The sequence below is a fragment of the Cyprinodon variegatus genome, unplaced genomic scaffold (assembly GCF_000732505.1).
Source record: "Cyprinodon variegatus isolate N-32 unplaced genomic scaffold, C_variegatus-1.0 Scaffold471, whole genome shotgun sequence".
Classification (NCBI taxonomy): domain Eukaryota; kingdom Metazoa; phylum Chordata; class Actinopteri; order Cyprinodontiformes; family Cyprinodontidae; genus Cyprinodon; species Cyprinodon variegatus.
The window spans coordinates 425,019-450,639 of record NW_015150924.1 but is presented as its reverse complement, the minus strand read 5'-3'; the positions used below and the strand labels follow the sequence as shown (position 1 = coordinate 450,639).

At 36.1% G+C, this 25,621-nt stretch overlaps 2 protein-coding genes and 1 long non-coding RNA gene across 4 annotated transcripts in view; 2 read left to right on the top strand and 1 right to left on the bottom strand.

Annotated features, from left to right (window-relative positions):
• The window catches only part of LOC107094236, a 24,633-nt gene extending 11,012 nt beyond the window's left edge, over positions 1-13,621 (bottom strand). Inside the window, exons 1-2 of the long non-coding RNA XR_001481666.1 lie at positions 13,537-13,621; positions 13,118-13,317 (exon numbers count right to left, since the gene is read on the bottom strand). This is a non-coding gene — a long non-coding RNA (uncharacterized LOC107094236). The remainder of the gene's footprint in view (positions 1-13,117; positions 13,318-13,536) is intronic.
• LOC107094235 (nicotinamide riboside kinase 2-like) lies at positions 4,056-6,429 on the top strand. 2 transcript variants are annotated; one of them, XM_015389749.1, is made up of 8 exons: positions 4,056-4,236; positions 4,330-4,420; positions 5,116-5,164; positions 5,381-5,558; positions 5,637-5,708; positions 5,793-5,899; positions 5,984-6,069; positions 6,163-6,429. In XM_015389749.1, the coding sequence occupies exons 1-7, from the start codon at positions 4,211-4,213 to the stop codon at positions 6,067-6,069; spliced, it is 609 nt and encodes a 202-aa protein (XP_015245235.1). In that variant the 5' UTR covers positions 4,056-4,210; the 3' UTR covers positions 6,163-6,429. The 2 variants fall into 2 exon arrangements, with proteins under 2 accessions (XP_015245235.1, XP_015245234.1); XM_015389748.1 differs by having other exon boundaries at positions 6,160-6,428.
• A 2,899-nt stretch (positions 13,622-16,520) lies between the features above and the next one.
• LOC107094219 (protein-lysine 6-oxidase-like) lies at positions 16,521-25,376 on the top strand. The gene is made up of 7 exons (XM_015389725.1): positions 16,521-17,374; positions 21,415-21,523; positions 21,899-22,036; positions 22,265-22,421; positions 23,341-23,436; positions 23,575-23,690; positions 24,539-25,376. Exons 1-7 carry the CDS (start codon positions 16,687-16,689, stop codon positions 24,543-24,545), a joined length of 1,311 nt encoding a protein of 436 aa, XP_015245211.1. The 5' UTR covers positions 16,521-16,686; the 3' UTR covers positions 24,546-25,376.
• Positions 25,377-25,621: the final 245 nt, after the last annotated feature.

The window sequence follows — 25,621 nt, the reverse complement described above, 5'->3', positions numbered from 1 at the left end:
TATATATATATATATATATATATATATATATATATATGTATATATATATATATATATGTGTATAATGATCCCGTCATATGTATAATGATCCAGTCATAGTAAAGAGGGGTTTTTTTAGCAACTATTTATCTGTTACTTTTGTTCTATTACTTTTTTATCTATTTCACTTCTGTTTTTGAGTTGATTGTTAACATTAGAATCGGAGGCATTACTTACTGGAGTTTGTTTTGTAGGTAGACAATACTTAACAGAGTGTTAATACTTCTGCAAATTCTCCAGATTAGTCTTTGGTTACAATCAAGTATGTTTTCACATAGAAAGGTCAGCCATTACAGTAACTTAAATTATGATTAGAGGAACAACTGTCTTTGTTAAAATATAAGCCTATTGCTGCTCTCTCATTACTGTGGAACATTGAGCCTGGCTCATTTTTTGCCAAGTCATGTTTCAGGTCTTGAAATTCATGCTGCGTGTGAATCCAGATCCAAATGTTAGCTAATCCTCAGACAGGCACCCCAATGTTACATAAAACACAGCTGCTCCCCTCATCTAAACCAACCTGCGCAGTACCATACGGCTCTATTTTTACCAAGCCTCATAGACGAGTCATGAGCCACAGCATCGGTCATGAAATTAGTAGAAATACCCACCCGGGCCAGTCAGGGTGGGTTAGAGGGGCTAAAGTACATGTGGTTATTTCAGAGGTCCAACCCCGTGAGCTGTCCTGTGGGGCCAAGCACTCCTCCCCCCTCGTATATCAAAAGATCCTGAAACCAGTGGAGTGGCGGACATCCCAGGAATGGAAACAGGCACTGTCTCTGAACCAGTGTGAAATGTGTCAGGTTGAATTTAGCTTAGATTTATGGGCCATGGACTGCACATATCAGTGAATCCAAACATTCTCTAGGTTGAGAATGCACACTGTTGCAGAAAGGTCGCACAAATAAGAGAGTCATCCTCTCTGTGTTTGCATTTCAGCTTTTTGGCTTGAACATCTGCAGGGGTAATGTTCTCTGAGGAAACTGGAAAGCATCACTAGATTCTTCCATAGAACTAAACCACCATGAAAGAACCAGTTAGCTGCAGGACAATCACATCTTAGTATTTCTCTTGTTTGTTCTACTGGTTAAGAATCTGTTAACAACAGACAAATAAAGCTGTCTACTTCATGCATGAAAGATGGAGCTTCCCTATGAAGCAATGTGATTATTTCTAATTAAAAAGTCTCAGACTCCTTAAACCAGCTCTTGTTGTAGACTCAGCCAAACCAAAATATTTTTAAGGTAAGGAGTTGGTACATAAATGTACGGAAGAGGATTTTTATTTTATTTTATTATTATTTTATTTTATTTTTAAAAAGACAGAATTCTGAGATTAAAGTCAGAATTTCTGGAAAAAGGTCATATTCTGAACTCAAAGTCAGTATTTTGAGATCAAAGTCGGAATTCTGACTTTTTTTCCCATATTAAAATGACATAAAACACAAAAATCAGTTAACTTCTTTTATTTTTTCCATTGGCCCTAATCCTCTTCCGTATAAATGGCATGAGATTTTTTTTGTTTAATGAATATGTTTACTGAAAACTGATGTGCAATGATGTTCCTCTTTTTAAAGATGTTCTAGATGTTACTGATGCAAACGTATTGTACAGTTGTCAGGTTATCCAGGGTTAAATATGCAGTTGGCATGCTTGTTTTTTTTCCTCTCCTTCTTTGGTACATGTATTTCTCTGGTTAAATTCTAAAGACTATAATGATTTTTGAAGATTCAAAGTTTGGATTGTTGAAGATGAAATAAAATATATTTAAAGAGAGCTTGTTTGAATAATTGTTTGAAGTGTTATATATGAAAATGGCCATTAAAGGGTTCTAAAAAGAAAAAAAAAGTAAAAGTGCACACTGGGACGACCTGCGTCATGAATGTTAACCTTCATAACTCAGCTGGAACTTTATTCAACAAAATACATTATAGTTTATATTTTTATCTTTTTATTGCCACTCATTCAGGCTCTGGCAGGTGAGGTGTTGAGCAATGTTCTTATGATCTATCAGTTGTTCTGTATCAGGTGGTTGTTATGTGCGGATCTTCAAAAGGTACCATCAAGTACCATATACACATATATGCTTTATTAAAAAAGAAAAACATAATATGGGTGCAAAAGTTAGATTTATTATATTATTAATATATTCTCCCTAATCCAACCAAGTTCACAATTTTAGATACAACTCTGATAATATTTAATTGTCCCTTATTGGGTTGTAAAGAGAACACATTTTTTGTTGCGGTAATCAATGACCAATCGTTTTACCAGAACTGCTTTTCAGTTTGTTTGTTCTTCTTTCCTGGTATGGATCCAGACCCTGAGCATAGATTGTAAGTATTGCGGAACTCACATCAGGTGTATTCCAATAAACAACAACCCAAATTCAAATGAGATGCTACCATGAAGAGAATTCACATATTCAGTCAGAAGTATGTCTTTATCATGCATAGAAAGGCAATGTGGTTTCTCTAACCCTGTTTACAATATGAACCATGTACCTATCAGAGAAAATCTTCAATGAATTCAAACTTTCACCTTGGTTACCAGCCTACCTGGAAAAGTTCATATACATCAACAAAAGCATCTCAGAATTACCTGACATTCATCAGCATTATGAGTATGTAACATCTCTGATTGTTACTGTATATTGATTAAGAATTTTGGTTATTGCCAGTATTTTGTCAATAAAACCTAAAATATTGCTGTCTTATTTATTCATTTATTTTTATTTTTATTTTTTTTGCTACTTTACCATGTCAATTCAACTGAAGAGTTTAACAAGGAATAAAATGTATTTCTTTTAATTATTTATTGTTTAGTAATGCAGATTATGTGTTACTCTTTTCAAGCACCCTTTTTGTTAGTGTTAAATTTATTAACTTAAAACCCATTTTGGGGCTTAAATTCTGATTCCCTTTGCTTGAGCAAGATTAGTCTACATTGGTAAAGTTTAATGTTCAAATAACCCAAATGAGTTCCTTTAACACTACAGTTTTCAGTATTTATATATAAAAAAAAAAAAAGTCGCCTCTTATGGTAGCATCACACACATTTAAATGCTTTGAGTTCTCAGACTTTACTGTAATATATTTTGTTAGCAAACATATATCTTTTAGTCAAACGGTGCCACCAGTCATACATTTTCAAAGTTAGTCTTGGCAATGAAATGTGACACCAGATCAGCTTACCAGGAACTCAAAGTTCACCTCCTTCACACCTTTATCACTCTGGGAGATAAGGACAAATTGTAAAATGTTTTTTTTGGTATTGGGAAAATACAACATGAAAACAAAATAAAAATGAGGGAATGCTGTGCTCATATCCGGAGGTGTGTAAGACCGAAGCCGATAAGCAGCAGGCGCTAACCTTCAGAGAAAGGTTTTATCACAGCTTAAACTGAGACCTGCGACATTTTGCTCACATGGAGGACTGCCACATACTCCGGTTGCATCAGAAATATGCGTGATGCAGAAGCCAGACGCTGCAGACTAAATATAGAGCTCCTGGTTTGCACTCGCCCGGAGCAGTCTGGGGAAAGAAATACTTATGCCAGAGAATTGAGAATAATTTGAGTTTTATGTACATATATAAATGCAAAGTTGGATGTCCATCTTCCACTACTAATACTTTTATTGGATGAAAACTTTTTTTTATTAAATAAAGCTGCCCCTTATATCCGAACATAAATTCTTTCCCAGATTTAACCAGAATCTTTTCTGAGACAACCCTTGTGACTGCACGGTGGTTTTGTTGTATTTTACAATCCAGCCACATGTTAGTTCCTGTACTTTTCCTGCATGTGTTAGGCCTCCTTACCCTGACCCCTAAGAGCAGGTGCAAATTTTAGGATCAGCTTTCAAATGGCTGAACACCATCTGAAATTCTCAGTAGATGATTGGAGCTTCCGGCTCTGATGAGGGAAAATTATTGGCCAGTGAAAAGCAGTTCTGATTGGTCTAGTAGACTATGACATGACACCCACATCCTTTATATGCGCGACAAGGAGATTGTCTATCAATGAAGTAGTAAAGGGGGGGGACATCTGTGGTGGAGGAGAAGGAAAGGGAGGTTTTACAGAAACCTTTGTGAGAGTGTTTGCTTTGGTGGCGTTCCCTGCCTTTACTTACTGAATTCCTGGGTGACCAGTAACACATAAGAGGTCAGAAATGAAGTTCATAATTGGCATCGGAGGGTAAGTCTAAATGAAATTGATATCAAGCTACTTCTAAATGATACTTTTCTAGAAATTGAGATGTAACCCACGTTTGTGTGGCGTTAAATTCAGAGTGACCAACGGTGGGAAGACCACTTTGACAAATAGACTCCTAAAGACATTACCTAACTGTTGTGTGGTGCATCAGGATGACTTTTTTAAGGTAAGAGGAACTCATTCATTCTTTTTCTATTAGAATTGTTTTGAATTATTTTTAAAGAAAAATGTGATAACTTTTTATTTAGCTTATTGAGTTTTATTTGAGCTTAAAGACCTTTTCTGTAAAAAAATAAGTCTGACCTCCAGATGTCCTATTCTCGCAGCAGCCTTGTAATCATCTGGCTGATTGTCTCCTGGACAGCCAATGAAAGGGCTGAGCGTCCCCACTAAAAGTCAGACTCTTATTGTAGGACCTCAACACTGACTTTGTTCTTGCTATTGTTCAATAGAGACCTATGCTCATTGTCCAACAACATATTTTTATTTTTTCTCCTTTGCTTTTATGTGCCTTTTTTGGGAAAACAGTGCACCTGAAAACAATCAAGACAAAATAATATATATATTTTACAAGAAATGCGGTATATTTTCTGTTAAAAGCTCATTAAAAATTGTTACCAAAACAAAAACAACATGGATTATTTATATATTTCTTTTCTCTAGTACGCTGAGCAGATCTCCTACATGCAAAAAAAAAAAAAAAAAGACAAATCTAAACCAAACTATCGACCTACGAAAAAAAAAAAGAAATGCGCGTTCACTTTTGGTGGAGACGAGTCCCTGACTTGTCCTGTCCAGGAGGGATCAGCTCCCATTGGTTACTGGGTTGCAGCAATGTTTTGTTGGTGACTGTTATTTCAGAAACCCGATCAAATACAAGTCGGGGAGGACGGCTTTAGACAGTGGGATGGTAAGAGTGGATTTCACGTAGGAAAACCCTGCAGTAATGTACTTTTTCCTTTCCTGCACATTTCTTCTGTGTGGTAACCAATCAGTTCTAGACTACCACATACATACTGAGAATGCTACATCCTTCACTAACTGAAATTAATTGTTAAGGAATGTTCAATACACATTTGGTGAAGCTTCCCTTTTTGTTTTTTTTTCTCTCCTTTTTCTTTGGCAGTGATCAGCGCTTTGGACATGGAAGCAATGGTTAACACTGTGAAAGGCTGGCAAGAAAATCCTGTCAAGTTTGCACGTTCTCACGGAGTCAATTTGTCACCTGAAGCTGAGAAATCCGACTCCGAGCAGAAAGGGATCCATATTCTTATCATTGAGGGATTCCTCATCTACAACTATAAGTAGGACACTTTTTCTTTACGCTGACCTCTTGCTCTCTGAAACTTCCCCCTGATCTGAGATTTGGTTTCTCTATGCAGGCCTCTGATTGACGTCTATGACAAATGTTTTTACATTTCCATTCCCTATGAGGAATGTAAACGGAGGAGAAGGTAAGGAGCTCTCGGAGTAGTTTCTGCAAGTTCTAGGAAACATTAGAGCATGCCGTAAAAATTGGACTCAACTTGCTTTTGCAGTACAAGAACTTACACCGTCCCAGACCCCCCTGGTCTGTTCGACGGCCACGTCTGGCCCATGTACCTGAAGCACCGGAAAGAGATGGACAACAACTGCAGCAGAATAGGTTTGCTGAGTCCAAATCCCAAAGCTGATGCGTGGAAAGTTTTTTATTTTCAGAACCATTTAATCAGATTTGTATTTTTAACAGAATACCTTGATGGAACAACAACAAAGGAAGATATCTACAACGCAGTGTATGAAAGCGTTCAAAACTCCCTGTTGAATAGCTTATAGGTAAATGAAATGTTTATCATTGCACATTACAGCATCTAGCATTTTGATTGTCCATGTGAGTAATTTTGCTCTTCTTCTTTGTCTTTCCAGCAGGACAGGCCAACACCGGGTTGTGTATAGACTTGTAAATATCATTTTGAGGAAATGTGTAACACCAGTTCTGTACTTCTAGTCTGATTTGTAAATAGACACCAGTGTAACTCGTTATGTATGAACAGCAAAATAAGTGTTTTGTATTATCCTGTGTAACTTTTTTTTTCTAACCGATGAGTCACCTCTGAACTACCCAGTGTTTAACACCTGTAACTGACGTGAAAGTAAAACCTGTTACTAGAAACAACTCACAGAAATGAATGTGCCTCCTGTGTCCTGTTTCCTTCATGCCAGACCTCATCATACACCTACACACTGATGGATTTCCCATTAAGAGTCATAAGCTTTAATGCTAAATCTTTTTTGCTTGCAGAGAATGACTTATAAAGTCCTCTAGTTTGTCACATACAGTATAAAGCTGTGGTGCTTCTTTAGATTATGGAATAGGGAAAATAGCAGAAAAAAATAGAAGAAACAGAGACGATTAAGATTAAGTTTTTTGTTTGATAATAGAAAATATATTAAAGGTGTAGTGGAGGATTTTCATTAATTTTTGAAAAGGAATCCTAATAAACGCATAATTTGCAATTTCTCCAGTTTTTCAGACTCACCAGCGTTAAGTGAAAATGGGTACAAGCACGTAGGACGGCCTTACGTAAACATATCACCAGAATGATTGACAATTAGGAGGACCACTTTTTTGATGATCCACCCAGAAAAAAACAACATCCTCCACTATACCTTTGAAGAAGAAGTTTCCAAATTTAAAATTAGGTCTTCTGCTGGATATTTAACAAGGACTCCATAAATTAAATTATTAAAATAATACATTAGTTAGAAAAGAGAAGTTTAGGCTGTGAGAAAATGCTCACAACTTTATTCTTTTATTTACTATAATAAATTCACAAAACAATAAACTGTAAAGGGGGGTTTTCTTGATATCTGAAATACAAAAAGGGTAAAATCTACTGAAAACTTTTACCAGCCTAAACATGCATCAGAGAAGCTTCACACAGATGAAAGCCATCAGAAACACTTCTCCACTGTTTTAGTCAGAATTGACAAACAAAATATTGTTAAGCATGGGGTCGCTTGTGAATCTAATACTTTGCTGCTTTATCCAAAAGTCGCTTTTAATTTGTTTTTATTACCACGGAGAATAAAATGGCCGCTAATGGAGCATCAGTGTTTACCTACAAAATAAAGTCTATATATGTGTGTTGATTAAGATTTTGCCTGCTCCAAAATGGGTACTTCTAAGCACAAGGGAGACTAGTCATCTGGCTGACATGATGAGAAGTATATTTTCTAGGGTTAGAGTGAGGCTTTCAAACCTGATACCACTGTACCAGCTGTTTGGCACGGTGATGGCAGTATGCTGCTTATTTTCTGTTTAGCTCCACTGGTAGCAGTGTAGGTTAAAGTAGATATAATTATGTAGATAGAGGACTACTCCTAAAAATCATTATATTTAACATATAACAAGCATACCCACAGCAGAATAAACAAAAAAAAACCTAAATTCTCAATGCTTTCCTGTAAACCAAAAATTAAAATGAAAGAATGAAAACTGATTATGACTGAGTAATAACAATCAAGAAGTGTTTTGTGTGTTAAATGCATATTCAAACTTCTCAAACAGCTTTGTTAAAAGCTATCCTGACTTTGCATTATAGTATACTACATACTGACTTTGTCTGTTAGAGGAATCCAACCAGTTTTACTGAAAACTAATTTTCTATAAATAGCTATATATGTTGGGTTATAATTAAATCAAGTGCTTGTTGGCAGCAACAAAAACTATGAGGTCACAAATAAACCAGCTGAAGGACATTTACCAAACTATTAGTGAGGGTATATGCATATAGTTTCTGCAGATTAAAGAACATCTAAAAATGAATTCAAACTTGTAAACCTGATTCTTGTTTTCACAGTTTAACTTTTTTCAAAACAATTTACACTAAACTAGAATTATTTCCAGCTAAATCTTTTGTATTTAGCCTGCCCCTCCTGTTACATTGTGTATTTCGGCAGAGTATGGAGAGACATCTTAAGTAACATATTTAAAAAACAATGTAAGATATTCCTTCTCTTACAGCAAGGCAAGGTTGAGTCAGCGACTGAACAAACTGTGTACTGTATGTCTACTGAAGCCAACGCCCCACGCACCAGGTGTTGGAGTTTACTAGATGTCCCTTCTTCCAGTAATATGAAAGAACTCAACCACTGGCTTTTACAGCTTTTACTGCTTCATTATCTTATTTTTTTTCTTTTGGATCATTTTTGCTGCTCACCTCTATAGGTACATGAAAAGTAAGATGACCCAAAGACACAAAATGGTGGATTTTTACTTTATTGCTTTTCTAAAAACAAAACCAAGTTAACAATAAAGCAAACAAACAAAGCAAAAGTGTAAACATTTAACAATGATTTTTCCTTAAGTTTTACAATTATTAAATCATAAAAAAAATTCTCCTGTCTATATCTAATGAAATAAATATATTCTTCTGAATAAAGCATGCACAGACCACAGAATGTGTATCGGTGGGAAGGTCAGAGTCTCATGATACATGTGGGTCTTCACATGCCAGCATAGTAGCTACTCTGCAGGAGTAAATTTAGGCCAAGCGCCTGAGGTATTGAGGGAAATATATATATAACAAATGTACAACCAATTACTGATTACGACACACCCACTCACAGCTTGGAGCTCCTGTGAAGTTATTTCCCCACCCTCACCCCATGTAACATGAGAAAGCATCATGGAAACCTCCGGACGTAGAGCCAGGGAGTCCAAATAAGGACAGAGCAGCAGTGACACAGGAGATAAGAAAACGGGTCACATGTTCAACAAAGCTCTGGTATGAGTGGGAGTTTCCCATTTAATCATGTGTAGATGACACAGACAATAAAGTAGAGGGATAAAAGAGAGTTTTAAAATTCAGGCTCAGGTAGATGTTTTTTTTGGCACGTAAAAGAAAGCATTCAATAAGTAATAACTTGAGTACACTCTAAGAATCAACATCTACTGTTTTATATTGTTCTTATTAACTATTGACTTAAATCAAAACTTTATTCATCAAACAAATTAAAGGGAAAAAAAAAGAAGAAAACTATGGAGATGTAATAAAGATCAGTTGATCTGGATATTTGGTGGTGTTCAAGTTTTTACTTTGAGATTTAAGCAACAATTTGATTTTTTTCATTCTGTGTCTTCTAGTAATTAGTTTATTTTCATTTAGATTCATTTGAGTTATTTTCTAATCATATTTCAGCTCTGTTGTGTTTACTTCTTTCCCTTAGCTCCCTTCTAGTTACTTCTGTCTACACCTGCTCCCAATCAGTTGATTAATCCATTCATTGTTCTGTTTGGCATATATACTCCTACTTTTCAGCTACTAGGTGGATTCTTTTCATTCCCTCCTGAATCTCTGTGTTTCTCTGCTTCCTGTGTCCCCTGGTTAATTACTTCTGGATTTATTTTCCAGCTGCCACCACTCTTATTATTAAAACTGCAAGAAACCACCTCCATCTATGCATTTGGCTCCACTACAAACCTTCTCATGGATGACAAAAAGAATCCAGCCACAAGTAGCTGCAGAAGAGCAGTATATGGCAGAATTTGTTTTCAGGGGCGGCATTCTCCAAGGACCCGGTCTATCTGGATTGGATCCTTCAAGGTAAAAGAAAATAAGGAGACCGGAAGAGTTTTGGCTGCGAGTTCAAACAGGTCCAACCTTCCGTGGCTTTCACTATCATGAACTTTTCACTACTGTTCCTTTTTCTTTCTTTTTTCTTTTTTTTGTATTGTAAAGTGAACAGAGACTACACTCATGAGAATACAGAGTGGAATAAAGGTGACAACCACCATGAGCATGAAAAAATAAAAGCAAAGGTAATGATATAAAATGGGTAGAAAGATATAAGTAAATCCAAACACTGTATGTATAAAAATATATCTGCAAAATCTCTTATATTCAACAACAAAAAATACTTAATCCATCCATCCATCCATCTTCCTCCACTTATCCGGGGTCGGGTCATGGGGGCAGCAGCTTAAGAAATACTTAATAATAATAAGCAATTGTGCAAAAAATACAAATTACAAAAATAAAAAGCATATCAGATTTATAGCCCCCACACTGCAGCTATATAAGAATCTGTCCTTTAAATAACAACCTAACCCGTTTACACAGTAACAGATAAAAACCTTACATCAAACCCGACACATATCTAACTCAATAACCATTTAAAACAACAATTTTCATTGATTTCAGTCGGAACTATTCACATACTTGGATTATATTAATCTGCACAAAAGTACCTTTTTCCTCTGAGCATGGAGAAGCCGGCTTGCTTGAACTCGCAATGAATGCTGGGATATATAAGGTTACGTAGGGTACACCAGACCAAATCAGGCGAAAAGAAGGATGCATTTGTCAGCCTCATAATGAGAAGTCTTGCAATCCGGACAGACCTTGGCGCAGCGCTATGACGAATCGGCCTACTAATCTGACCTTCAGAGTACGCAGCCTGTAAATCTGAATTCAGCCTATATGCCAAATAGGACAATGAATGGATTAATCAACTGATTGGGAGCAGGTGTAGACAGAAGTAACTAGAAGGGAGCTAAGGGAAAGAAGAGGGGCACTGGGGGGCAACAGAGAGTAACTAACAAATACAACAGGGCTTAAATATAACTACAAAATAATTCAAATCACACTAAATGGAAATTAAACTAATTTCTTAAAAACTCAGAGTGGGAGACATAAAAGTGTAACTGAAAACCCAAAGTAAAAACTTAAACACAACCAAAAATCCAGATCAACAGATCATGACAGAAGAGCAGTTAAATGCTGGCTTAGAAATTAAACCAGCCAAAATCTACAGACAAGGAAAACGATAAGACTTTTTTTTTCTTTAATTTGTATTTCTAGTTACTGTATACTACCTGCAGAATACAATAAAAAAAGAGAACAAGGGTACTCTAAATTGTTCTCTCTATGATTGTATATACTAATAAGTGAAAGAGAAATAATACCTGTTTGATTTATAAATCTGAAAAGAACTGCACACATTTCGGACCCCATATTTCTTATATAACCTTCATTTAACCTTCTAATTAGTAAAACAAGAGTTCATTTATATTAAAATTATTCCGAATATAAATAAAACTTGTTTTTTGAAGGTCTCTAAGGGTCATCAGAAACAATAGGGGAAAAAAACACAAGGAAAACTGTGCCATTGAGGCTTTATGCATTAAAAATATTTAGGTAGTAGGGAGAAGCAAGCTAATAAAAAAAATAGAAACTCAAGCATTTTATATTGATGTGCTGAAAGGGCCAAACCAAAGTCTAAAACTTGGTTCACATATAAAACTGTGGATAAGACTTGATATCTGTTTTTCTTTTTATATGGGTGCCAAGAGGAAAGCTATTGTTGAAAATGATTAATCAAAGTCCTTTCATTGCTGTCAGAAGTTACACAAAGGACATTTCATACAGTGCATGTTGATAGTGCTCTGCCCATGACCTAAACCCTTTAGCCACCATTACTCATCAACTGGATCATTACTGGAAGCCAAATTATTCAAACTAACAGTAAAACAAACCAGGAAATATATCACTCTCTTAAATTAATCTATTTGGTGACAGAAAAATAACACTCCAATATGAAACATGGTAGTGGATTCATAGATCAGAGTGGATGGGTCAATGAATGGAGATACAGAACAATCCTGGATGAAAAACCTGTTGAAGGCTTCAAAAGACTTTAGACTGTAGTGAAAGCTCACCTTCCAGCCGGACCAAGACCCTTAATATATATTAATGTGTTGGAACGGCACAGTGAAAGTCTAGGAATAAATATGATCTAAAGAAAATGGACAACCAGTATTCATCTTTCTTCTACCACCAGCAGCTAATTTGTGTTGGCTTTTCAATGAAGACCCTTTCACAAAATTTTATAATTATGTTATACTGTTGAAAATAGCCAATAACTAACTGCAACATTTATTTCCCTTTGAAATTAATATTGTATCTTGAATAGAATAGAATATTATGGAATAGAGTAGAATAGAATAGAATAGAATAGAATGTGTAAAGTCCAAAGGGAATTAATAATTTTGTCATACAAAGTAATAAACAGAAATTAAAGCAGCTGTTCTTTTGTTTACAGAATTAAATAAAAAGCATATAGATACACTAACATTAATACTTCTTGTATCTGTACACAGTGTTTTGGTTTATTAGCTACAAAACAACACTAGATACCTGATTGACAGCAACAGATAGCTGATAAAGCATATATACATCAAAAGAGTAAAGCAACACAAGCATTGGCTTGATCCAGACTTGATTTAGTTTAACAATGCATTGTATGAGGCCACTTTCAGCACAAAAAACACAATGTATTAAGAAAAACATTTAATAATAATAATAATGTATACCAATAAATACAGTCTTTAAATAAACATTTTTAATGTAAAAGCTGGAGATGGTGTTGTACTAAATCCTAACAATATCAAAAAGCATTTTATTTCAGATTTATTACTGTTCTTTTATGAGAAAATGAGGGTCAAGACATATCCTCAACATAAGGTTAGGTATTCACATTGGAGATAGTCATTATGAATGTCAGACTGATATATTTTCAATAGATCACACATTAAAGCTTGCAGCACTGATGTGTCACATGTCAATGAATGAAAAACGTGAAGATGGACAGAGCAGCATGTGGCTAAGGGCTGAAACATGAGGAGGGCTGAGTGAGCAGATACTCCCAAACGCTGGTTAGACATAAGGTAGACATGTCACACTACACGACATGTCAAATCATTAATCATTCACTCATGGTACGCTTTTAATTAAGAATATAGTTGGAATATATTTATTTTATTTACATTCTTGGCTTCAAGATTATCTCAGTTTATTCAAACAGTTTTCCAGCATCTCACCTGCTTTGTTTCCCCATGATCAGTGGTAAACCCTCTGGATTTATCATTTTACTCCTCAGAATGGCAGAGTGAGGCCTCAGGGAAACACAACAGGTATATTCCTTAAACGTGGGGAGTTTCTTGAAGTATAATTATCCTTTTTAAGATCATCGTCTTCTTTATTTCTCACAAGAAGCAAAGTTGTGAGCAGCCTTGGACACCTAGATTGATATATTCAAAGTGTAAAAGCATTAGTCTTTCATTCAGGAAATAATTAGTTGTTGCTGCTCCTGTGCCTTCATAACAACCAGTAACTCTTTTCTTTATTCCAAAGCATCCCTAATTTAAAGTAAAAACTCTTAGTTGTGCAACATTTGTTGTGATTTGTTTACTTTCTGGTCATACACACAATAAAGGCTCAATTCAACGTTGATACTTACTGGCTATGTTTGTGGGTTACATGTCCTGCTCAGGAGGTCTTGTGCCAAACCTGTGCTGAGGCTCAGTGCTTCTTATAAATCAGGGCTGTGCCAGACTGCAGAATGGGGCGTTGCTGGACTTCAGAACAGGAGGAGGGTTTCTTTGTCTAAAAATAGTACAGCTTTCCATGCAGATGCCCTATTTGGTCGAGGCAAAGTCAGTCAGTGCTCAGTTATATTCCATCTGACAGAAAAGGAGCACTAAGCTCCACACAACGCCTATGTAAAACAGTGTGCTTTTTGTAATATTGATGACCCATATTAGTCCTACTTTATGTATAGTCTGTAAGGTCGAGTTCAGGGTTTTGGAAAATTTACTGGTGTATTCATACTGTTCAACCAGTACTTCTATATTTATTGTATTCTTCTGTTTGGACAACTATTTCATTTTTTTTTTTCAGAATTTCATGATGATTTGAGGTGTAATTAAATAATTTGGATAGTTCTTCATCATTATTCCTCCCACACTGTTCAAAATACTAAACAATGTCTTTGTTACCTTGGTTGATAAAGCGCACTTTTTGCTACTAGGGTTTGGTTTTTGTTTTTTAACCTTGGCCACTGGCTACGTTTGCACCATTTGGCAACAGGATAGGGGTAGGGTTGGGATAGGGGTCAACTTTCCTTTTAAAAAGGAACTTTCTGATTTTAAGAAACAAAATAAAGTGTCTAATTTAAAATCGGATTTGAATTAAATGGTTATGAAATCACTGGACACGGAAGACGATTAGGGCCACTGGAAAAAAAAAAGTTAACTGATTTTAAAATTTTATTTCAGTTTAGTATCAGAAAAAAAGTCAGAATTCTGAGAAAAAAGTCAGAAGTCTGAGATTAAAGTCAGAATTCTGAGAACAAAGTCAGAATTCTGACTTTTTTTCCCATACTAAACTGAAATAAAATTTAAAAATCAGTTAACTTTTTTTTTTTCCAGTGGCCCTAATCCTCTCACGTGAGACACACACAATAAAAGGCAAAAAGAAATTCATAATGTCCGTTGGGTGGAAGATAATGCCGAGAAATGTCCCTTGTTTTTCACAGAGTTGGCAACCCAGCAATAGTTCAAAGATTGGATCAAAACAAACTGAAGCATGGCACTAGTAGCATCTCACAGAGGGCCTGTTTAACATCTTCCTCCAGCTTATTTACATCAAATTAACATATAGACAGTGGTTTAAAGTAACAGAGTTAATTTACTTGATTACTGTACCTAAGTAGTATTTTTAATTATCATTACTTTACTTGAGTATTTTTTAGAGGTGTTGCAGAATCTGCAGCACTAGTGGTTCTATGGGTCAATACATCTGAAAAGTACAAGGTTCTTTAATAATACTCTGAAAATTACACAGAAAAGTACTGATGTAAGGAAATTCAATTTGTATTTTTTTATACTCAAGTACTTTTAAAAACATGTACTTTTGAATACTTAAGTATTTTCACAAGTGAGTACTTGAATACTTTAACTTGAGTAGATGTTTGATCAAGTAACTTTACCATAGTTGAGTCACATTCGACTATGAGTACTTTCACTCAAGTAGCTACTACTGATGAGTACTTCTACTTCAACCACTGGGGAGGAGTGCCTGAGTTAGCTGTGTTAATACACAAAGGCAGGGCTATAATGATGAAAGCCTGTAAGAGCAACACAGGAGTGTACCAGCATGTGACCTTTGAACCGACATTCAACTGCAATAACCACCGTTCAACCAATTGGAACAGCACTGAGCCAGTTTTAGACAATTATTCAAAAAAAAAACTCACATGAAAATGTTAAATAAATTTGTTGTTAGAATTGCACTTCAAGGGCCCGATTTATACAGTCTAAAAGCAAAAAAAGGTTTTGGGGATAAATAAAACTATGTGCTTTAATCTGGACCCAAAGCCCCCCCACCAGCCCACTCTTCAGCACATGTTAGAAATTTACCATTAATTCTAAAACCTTCAAAATGGATCACTCTGCCTTTCTGCAGCCACACTGAAGCGATCTACATTAAACAGATTAATAAGATTTACTCTACATTATTAAGGGGTCTAAGAAGAAACAGGTCAGTAATCAGTAATCCCATAAAATAGCTCCCAGGCTTGAGCTATTTTATGGGATTACTGATGGCTTGGAGTCCCAGCAAACATCTATTTCAGATTACTGACCACAGCATTATATTAGGTCTTACATAAAATTATTTTTATTATATTGTATTATATTTTATTATAATATGTTTGTAACTATTACCAAACTTGAAAGAACAAAATAAATGTCTTAAAAGTTTGATTTTGAATAAGAATTTTCTTTCTATAAAATTCACATGGACTATGAAGGATGATTGCCTGGTGTGCATCTCATCTGTTGGATATAAACTGACCTCTGTTAAAGCAGCTCCAAATGGAAATAAGATGGAAAAATAAAGACTATACTGCCGCCTTCTGGGGAACGTTCAATGCTGCGCCAAGCCGTGGATACGTGCGCTATCCAAAGAACCCTAATGCCCCCTCCAAATAAAATAATAACTATAATGTAAAAATATCAACATAAGACAGGTTCTGTCCTCGTTTAAGAATGATTTTAGACTGAAATGTTTATGGAATCCATGGAAACACATCATGTTTGCAGTTGTCCACATATAAATAGCAGATTCCAGATCTTTAGGATTGTATTATTGTATGGCTACTGATGTGAAAGGGAATCAAAGATATCTAAATAGTAGCTATTCTTTAGATATATTTGATTAACTTTTGCATCAGTAGTCACACAAACAAAGATATCTAAAGAATAGTTGGTTTTCTCTGTGGAAAATATCCACAACATGTGGATGACTGTTGCTCACACCTGTGCGTAAAGTTTACTGAACAAACGTGTAACTGAACCTAACCACGGCAGGGGATGGGTTAAATCCTCTTCATGGAAGTCTAAGCTGACCAAAGTAACTGGGTTCAAATGAAGAATCCTGTAGATCCAAGGTCCGTCCCTCCTCTCATTCCCATCTGTTAAATGGAATGCTGTTTATAGGAGAGCATCTTCGCTTTCCATCCTCTTTTGTTCGCAAATTCTGTAGCCTAACATACTTCTGTAAATATATCATTTAAACAGGTGGATTTTTTTCACCCAGTTTTATTATCATGGCAAAGTTTTTTGTTTTATTATTTTATATTTCCCAAGTTCTTCCTCCTTTCATCTTTGGACAACAACGTCCAGACGGAGCCTGGAGGCAGCGCATCCAGTGGCAGAATAACGGGCAGGTTTACAGCCTGCTCAGCACCGGATCACAGTACCAGGCTCCGGCTCGGTCTGCCAGCCTGTCCAAAGTTTATTTGAGCAGCAGGAGGGAAGGCGCTGCAGGTAATGTGCCAAGTGCGCACAGAGGAGTCGCTTCTGGAGCGCAGGTTGTGAGGCATACTGGTGAACGGCGGTTCAATTCCTCCTCATCCGACGGTTTAAGAAACTCAGGAGGCAGGAGAGAAACCGCACATCTAAGTGAATCTCATCCCATAGCAGGAGGCGAGCAGCTTAGTGTGCAACACCAACAATTACGCGCAGCGCCGGAAGGGATGCTTGTCTCTAGGCAACCCATGCAAACTGGGGGTTTTATTCCAGCGCATGTTTCAGTTCTGGAAACCAAACCAGAGGCCCCCGCTGCTTTCCCAGTGTCAAGCGTGTATGTAACAAACGAGGCTGATGAGGAGGGCATGGTCAGCGACGATCCCCGGAACCCTTTAAAGACGCACAGGAATTCTGTTTTCTACAACATGTACCCCTCCAGGGGAAGGTCAGTGGGAGCAGGGTACGGAACAAGGTATTTCCACAATGGTGAGTACATTTCCCTTTCAATGGAAACGAGTTAAGTCAGATTAAAAATAACTTTAAATGTTGAATAACTGAGGGCGCGTTTATTCTTGAAATTTGAAATCTGGGAGACAGAATCCACATTTAAACAAAGTGGATTTAATTATCAGTGATCTTTCCCCTCCAAATAAGTATGTTTAATTATACAATGTACATTACAAGAAAGGATCATACAAAAAAGAGAATTCAGCTCCAACTTAAACAAATTGCTTCTTTTAGATTTTTAACAAAACATTTATTGAACAAAAAACAGTTAAAAACTTAAGTTTCTAAGTTAAATAAATTAAGTTATGTAAACTTAATCCGATTACTTGTTACTAATTCAAGGTCTTATTTTTCTTTTTTAATAAAGGGATTTATTTAAACAGAATTTTATATAAAATTTATGACAGTCTGAGCAATATATTAAATATATTAAATATATAAAACTGACAGCTCAAGATATAAAACTGACAAGTCAATATATAACAAATATCTTATAACATATATACTAATATAACAAAAAATATAACAAAAATAAATAAACATCATGTAGTTTTAAATACAGAGATATATTAAGGTGGACAAATGTCATGACAAAAATCATGGAGAAGGCTGTTAAAATGACAATTATTCAACAGTCACTGGCACCCTAATTGATGAAGAGCATCTCTAAATGGCGGAGCCAAAGCAAATCTTTAAAAGTTTTTTCGGAAAGTAGGCAGAAAATGGTTTGCTGTATTAAGATGGAAACAGCTGCAAAAGTTAACAGGCATCTGTTAACTGAGGCGGAACCATTGAGGGGTTGGGTAGAGATTCAAAATGTGTGAAATGCAGCTGGAGATTGAATGTAAAGAGACATCATACATAGACATATCAAGGTAATTGCTTTGAGTCACTACTTTAAAAGACCAACTAATACCATTTTCAATTTTATGATATTTTGATAAAGAGCTATGTTGCAGAAACAACATTAGTTTTATGGGACAAAAGGTATTTAATTTAGTTTTTCTCAGCAAAACGTTTCAAGCTTTTCTTCTTCCCTCAAAGGCATGACAACACAAACAACATTTTTAACTTGCTACAGCTATCATGTTCTATGGACTTTGAAGGGACTCTAAGTTGTAAAATGCATCAATATATCAGGATCATCTCATAGCCGGATTACTAGAAGTCTGTGCTTTTATTTTTTCAATTGAGTCTGCATCCCTCAGCTGCTGATTGAATCTCAGTTGACATTGTTGTTATCAGAGGCATTTTACTTATTTACTCATTTAATCCAAGAGTTCCCAAAATGTTCTTGGTGGGCCCCCTTTTGGTTTACATGAAAGTCATGCACTTAGCAATGGAGACCGAACTCAACCAACACATTTAAACAGTATCTAACTAGGTTAACCATTGGCTTTCCTTGTGCAATGACTAAAGTCACACATCCATTTGATTCAACATAATTTTAACATTTGACCAACCCCTAATTTTTTCATATGAAAATGCTTTCTCATTTGAAATATGGTAACTGTTTGCTTCCATAGGTGTCTATCTCCAGCAGTCTAATAAAATATACTAGAGTGAATTGGAAGTCAGTTACATACAGTGAAGTTCCCTACAGTATGCCAACTGAAAGGAAAAGTTTGAATCTCATGAACTCTAATTACAGACATGTTCACAAGTCATTTTTTGCAAGTCCAAGTCAAGTCTCGAGTCTTGAGAGCCTAAGTCCAGGTCAAGTCTCAAGTCTTGAGAAGGCCTGTCACAATTATCAATTAATCGCACAATAAATTCTAATCACTCGATTAATTAAAATAAGTGCAATAATTTGCATGCTTGCTTGTTTCTCCTTGTGTTTTCATCTCCGTCACTGAGACGGTATAGCTTAAAGGTTACTATTATATCTATTATATCATTATCTTGAACTGGCAAATGAAAACTACAATTTAAAAAAGCACACATGCAATTTTTTTTCCAGGTAAATTTTGCATCTTTATTTTTTCTTTCGAAAACAACAATTTTCTTACAGTATTTACCTGACATTTGTGGTTACAACTTTTTCTAGTTTTAGGAGTAAATGTCTGCTCTTTTATTTTTAAGTGAAAATGAGGGCTGTGGGAAAAAAAACCAATCACAATCCTGCTTTTTATTAATACCGGTACATGTGAAGTTAGCAACTACAACAGAATAAGCAAAACCCTAAATAAATACCAGGACAATAACAATTCTTTCATAAAAGAAACACTGTGGCAATAACTTTTTGTAACTTAATGCCCTGGAACAGACAGAACTGACTTGGCGGGCAGTATTTTAAATTCAATTCAGTTTATTTATTTAGTGCCAATTCACAACATTATTCACAACTTATTTCTCCTCTACCTGCCATGAAGTTTTTAAAGCTTGGCTTGTTGATCATGCATGCATGCGCACGGGCATATATGTCACGTAGCGTTGCGTCAGTGACGTCAGTGCTACGTAACAGTTTGACAGCCCCTCTGCCGTTTTTTTTTTTATTTATTTATTTTACCTCTGCTGTGTGTGGTAAGGCGAGCGCCGATCATTCAAGTTAGTAAAACAAAAAACACTTAAAAATAAAATATTGTTCACAAGTCAGAAATCACGAGTCTCAGTCGAGTCTGAAGTCCTTCAAATGCAAGTCTAAGTCGAGTCTAAAGTCATTAAATATGCGACTTATGTGCGACTTGAGTACGAGTCACAAACTCAAGTCCCCATCTCTGTCTTCTAGCAATTGACTTTGCAGCAATTCCTCATCCTGATAATGCAAGTGGTGACCGTAGAGCAGTGTTTTTCAATCCTGGTCCTCAAGGCACCCTGCCCTGCATGTTTTAGATATCTCCCAGCTTTCACACACCTGTTATCAATTGATAGCAGATTATCAGGCTTTGCTGAACTGCAATCATCTGAATCAGGTGTGCTGAAGCTCAGAAACATCCAAAACATGCAGAGCAGGGTGCCTTGAGGACCAGGATTGAAAAGCACTGCCGTAGAGAGAAAAGGTTCCATTCTAACAAAAAGAAACCTATACCAGCATCTGTCTCGGTTTCATTGGGAGTCTGCTATAACAAGTGAAAGTTAGAGGACAGAAAACCCAACTACAGGGCACAAAAAGACGGCTTAAGGAGTACTTTCTTTATGAAAGTAAAAGTAAATATTTAATGCTAGTAGTAGCATATTCAATAGTAGCATTTAGGGGGAAACAGCTGAGCAAACTCTCAGCCAGAGGCAAGAAAGGATGGATAAAAAAAAATGTAGCTCCTTAAAATGCTTTATCAGGGAGAAAGACAAGGTTAAACACAAAGAGAGGCAAGTGCATCAATAGTACATTACGCATCTGCTGCCAATGTTTGGTTGAAAGTACCCAGCATCTCCACCGAGTATAAAATCAGGGTTTTGACGGCTGACATAACCATGAGATTCATGTATGCCATTGCAATAGACCTAGACTTAGGCAACTTTTATGGTCATCTTGTATACATACAGTGTATACAAAACAAAATGTATTTTTTTTATAGCTTCCATGACATTTCCATCTCTAAAAATGCAGCAGTGATCAAATGTAAACATTCTGCAAGAAAACAAAAATTAAGCAAAAAAAAGACATTGATATGGTCAGTTTGATGCAATACTAGCCATATATATATTAAAAGTGCTCCCAAAAGACAATCCTATGCTTTCTTTGGGACACATAAATTGTGAACCAATTTGGTAAGATAATAGCTTTGAGATTTTGAATTTATTCTTTTTGATTGATTGATTGAATTAGAAAGGATAAGATCGGGTTAGTCCCCAATTTGGACAACACCCAGATTACCCCTTAAATCCTCTTTCTAGAGCTAAAATTTGAACTAAAATATAATTGATTTAAACTGAACTAAAACCAGAAAGAATGATGTATAAGGAATGCAAAAATGTATTCTCATATTCAGCACAATGTTTACTTAAACTAACTGTTTCCAGGTTAAATATCCTGAAAGGATTAGGAACAGTTGGATTGTCCCTCTAATTTCATTCCCCAGGCCTGCCAGACCTCGTTCCAGACCCCTATGCCATTCAAGCTGGGACTTACGTCCAACGCATGCAGATGTACGCGCTACGCTGTGCTGCAGAGGAAAATTGTCTGGCAAGGTAAGATGTGTTACAAAAGGTGATTCAAGTCTAGTACGCACACAGTCGCACGTAGGCATAGTTCACTCATGTGCACGCTCAATTTTCCTTTATTTTCACCTGTAGAAGACTTACATTTCTGGTCAGAGCTTTATGTTGGTTGGGGATGTTTCTATTTATATAAGTAAAGCTGTCCAACTATTTGATCTTCCTATGGAGCAGTGGTTTTCCAGCATTAAGTCTAGCCAACACATAAATGTTCTGGGTTGATTTTCCCAAAAGCATTGAGCTCACTTGGATGAATCATTTGTGCTTCAATACTTTCAAGGGGACTACACCTGGGAGCTCAGCCAGCAGCCCCTCTTATTCTCCGTTTTCTCCTGTGATTCATCCAAGGTCGGCTTATGCACCCGGTGTTCGAGACATCGACTTCAGGGTGCTGCTGCGATTCCCTCAGAAAGTGAAGAACCAAGGAACCGCAGACTTCCTTCCTCTCAAGCCCAGATATCAGTGGGACTGGCACAGCTGTCATCAGTGAGTTTCCTTGGCAGTTAAAGTAGAAATAAAAGACATCACATCGTTTTGTGTTATGACAGTTAGATTAGTGCCGCTCTGATCTGAAGTGCAGAGCCAGGAAAATATCACTACAATCCCAAAATATATTCTTAACAATAAAATTATATCCCTCCAGACATCCCTCAGGCCTCTCAGGAGAAATAACATCTTATTTATGGTTTAATTTAATCCAGTTTACATCCTCAGGCACTACCACAGCATGGATGCCTTTAGTAACTATGACCTGTTGGACATTGTTACTGGACGTAAAGTGGCGGAGGGACACAAGGCCAGTTTCTGCCTAGAGGACACAGGCTGTGACCCTGGATTCAGGCGGCGCTATGCCTGCACAACTCACACACAGGTAGATCCAAAGTGGCGTAATCAGTGTTCCTGTCTGAAAATGTCAGCCAAGACTTTACAGCTGTTATGAATTTGTTCAAACAGACAAACCTAGGTGGGCCTGACGGCCACTATAAACAGACCTTCAGCTGTTTTCAAGCTGATTTTTTCCCCCTTCAGCAATAGAATAGTCAGTTCAATTTTTAAAGTATATACCTATTCATAAAACATGTTTGTAGGTTTTTATCCTGTTTTGCACTGCCTTTCGAAACTATTCATACCCTTGTTCACATTTTGTCACATTACAACTAAAAATGCTTACTGTAGATGCCTTTTATTTCCAGAGCCTTTGCACTTTGCTTCTCTTCTATTTTCTGATTGCAGCATTTCTAATTGGCAACATTTTTTTTCTTGGTCTGTGTTTCAGTATAGTTGCTGTTTGCAAGTCTTATTTTTGTGATTGTGATACTTTTTGAATTTGCACGGATGTATGTATTTGTAAAATATGTATTTGCAGTTTGTTTGCACCTCTTGACCACTTTTCATAAACTCTAATAAATTACACAAAGGTTTATTTTTGAAAAAAGGTTTAGGGGTTATGAATATTCTTTCAAAACACTTTTCAGCTCCCTGCTTCACATTTAAGATATTTTACTTCTTACTGATCTGTTTTATGGATTATTTTAAGGTTTTCAAGTAATTAAAACTTGAAGAGAATTGATGAGAATTCATCTATATAAGACAGAATATTCTTTAAAAATAAATTAGTGTAAATACTGCATCTGTCCAAATCTTTGTAATCCTATAATGCTTATTATTGATTCCTTTTTTTTTAACTCTCCTTCTAATAAATGTGTTTAGCTAAACCCTGCAGCACTTACAGGAATTCAGCAGCCAGAGGTTCAAAGTTTTGCACATGGATGATGGGTCTGTCATTTCAGGGCCTGAGCCCAGGTTGCCATGACACTTACGCCGCTAACATCGACTGTCAGTGGATTGATATCACCGACGTACCTCCAGGAAACTACATCCTACAGGTAATACCTGAATTTTGGTTTTGATTAATTTCACCAAGCACCACTGATTCTGATCAATTATGTTATGGCGCTGGCCCAAACACTGGCATTTTTCATGCAGAGAAACAAAGTTTTTTTTCTTTGTTTGTTTTCTTTTAGGTTTCTGTCAATCCTAATTTCCACGTCCTGGAATCAGACTTTACCAACAATATTGTGAGATGTGACATCATTTACACAGGAGTTTATGTTCAGACAAGAGGCTGTCGAATTACAAGGTGATGAGCATAGCAAAGGCTCCACACATCATTACATAGTTTATTGCTCTGTTACATTTAATGAAGTGAAAATTGGACAAAACTAAACCCTAAAATAGCATCTATTATATTTCTATTCATCTAACTGTTCATATCAAGCAAGTTAAAATAACTTGGAGGTTGTTCTTCCTTATTCATTTCACTTCAAGCTTTGCATGAGTACCAAGGGGTATAAAAAAATCCCACAGTATGACCATGTCAACACCTTGAATGAGAGTTGATCCAACATTCCTAGGTTTTAAGCCTCATAATAATGTATCCTAATATATTCCTGTCATTATAGGCAAGTAGCTCTGAGATTTTAGACTTTTGTTTTTTTGTGTTAATTAAACATTCCAAAATATCATACTTTCCCAAACTGTGTACATCCAAATTACGATTTCAGATCTTCACTGAATTCCTCTGACTGAGTTGTTCAAACATTGTTCAAGGTGTTTTTTAATCAAATGGCTGCAGGAACAAAGAATTCCTGGACTTTATTCATGACCCCTAAAAAGAGGCAAACAGCCCCAGAAAACTGAAAAGACAACCTCAGCCTTTAGCATAAGTAAATGTTGCATTTTTATTATTTAGATAATAATTACTGTTTACATGTTTAAATCTCAGCATCTTACTTTGACTCTGTGCAGATTCAAGACATTTTTGTTTCAGCAACCAAAATATTTTTTCAAAAACCAGTAAAAGTAACACATTCATAAAACATTTTACCCATGATGTGTATGTAAATTGATTTTCTATCCATATTATTATGCATGCCAGCTTTTTTATATTTACCATGACTTTCTTTTGTTTGTTTGTTGGTGTTTTAGGGCTTGAATATCGTTAACTGCCCAATAAACTGCTGGATTTCTGCAGTAGAACGTCTCCTCCTGTACTGGATTTCAATACAGACACAAACGAATAAAAGCTGGTTCAACTTCCTTAACAGATTGATATGGAATAAGCATTTATTGGTAATTTGTCTAAAAGTGTCTGATCACTGATTGTGATTTCATGAGATTTTTTTGTTCACGCATTTTTCTGAAAATCTACCATGATTCATTAAAAACAAATAGCAAATGTGAGCATTGTCTCCTTTAGAAGTGTTGCTTAGTTGCTTTCATTCTTTGTTTTGCTGCCCTTTTCTTAGCTGTGTCCCACTCTTCTTTTGCTCTTCTCTGTGTTATGTGTGCAGTGTTAGTTGTATATTCAATCTGATGTGAATAAAAACTATTGACATTTCTGAAACCAGCTAATTTTGGTCAGGGTTTGTCTTTCAGGCTGGACTTCTGTCAAATAAACTTTGTTTAGTCTGAACCCGACTCTGGCACAAACAATCTTAGAACCCTCCAAGATCTGTCCACAGTTATTTAGTTTGGTTTATTTAAAAAGCTCCGTGTAGTAGGGTACTGAAACATGAAAGTGTTAACTCTGGCTTACGTTGCTCAAACATGGCAGCCTGATGGTGCATTTGGGATGGACCAAAAGTAAGAGTAATGAAGGAATGTCTGGTTTAAACTGAATACCTAAATATTTTAATGGGAATATCAGATTTTTGATAAAATTGCTTTACTGTTTCTCATAAGACTGTTTACACAACAGAAAAGATTCATGACCTTTTGTTTAAACTCACATCTGATTTATTCTCTATTAGTGACGCTCAGAAATGTACACACAATCACTGTTGGTATGCATATCATTAAAGGGGCTTCCTATAATTTTTTTAAAACCTTTGCAAGATTGGAGTGATTGTTTACTGTTAACTAGAAAAGTAGATCCACAAAGCAGCCTTGCAACATCACACCACTATGTAATATATTTTAGGCATCACAAGACACTGGTGCATAGAGCAACACAGGATAAATCATTAATGTGAGAGAAAGTGTTAATTCCTCTTTTAGGATGATTATTCA

Bases quoted from the DNA above. Each gene is read 5' to 3' on its own strand.
- LOC107094235 (XM_015389749.1), top strand. From the start codon at position 4,211: ATGAAGTTCATAATTGGCATCGGAGG. The intron at 4,237-4,329 runs GTAAGTCTAAAT...CGTTAAATTCAG, and splicing joins TTCATAATTGGCATCGGAGG to AGTGACCAACGGTGGGAAGA. The intron at 5,165-5,380 runs GTAAGAGTGGAT...TTTCTTTGGCAG, and splicing joins CGGCTTTAGACAGTGGGATG to TGATCAGCGCTTTGGACATG.
- LOC107094219 (XM_015389725.1), top strand. From the start codon at position 16,687: ATGGCAAAGTTTTTTGTTTTATTATTTTATATTTCCCAAGTTCTTCCT. The intron at 17,375-21,414 runs GTGAGTACATTT...TTCATTCCCCAG, and splicing joins AACAAGGTATTTCCACAATG to GCCTGCCAGACCTCGTTCCA. The intron at 21,524-21,898 runs GTAAGATGTGTT...GATTCATCCAAG, and splicing joins GAGGAAAATTGTCTGGCAAG to GTCGGCTTATGCACCCGGTG.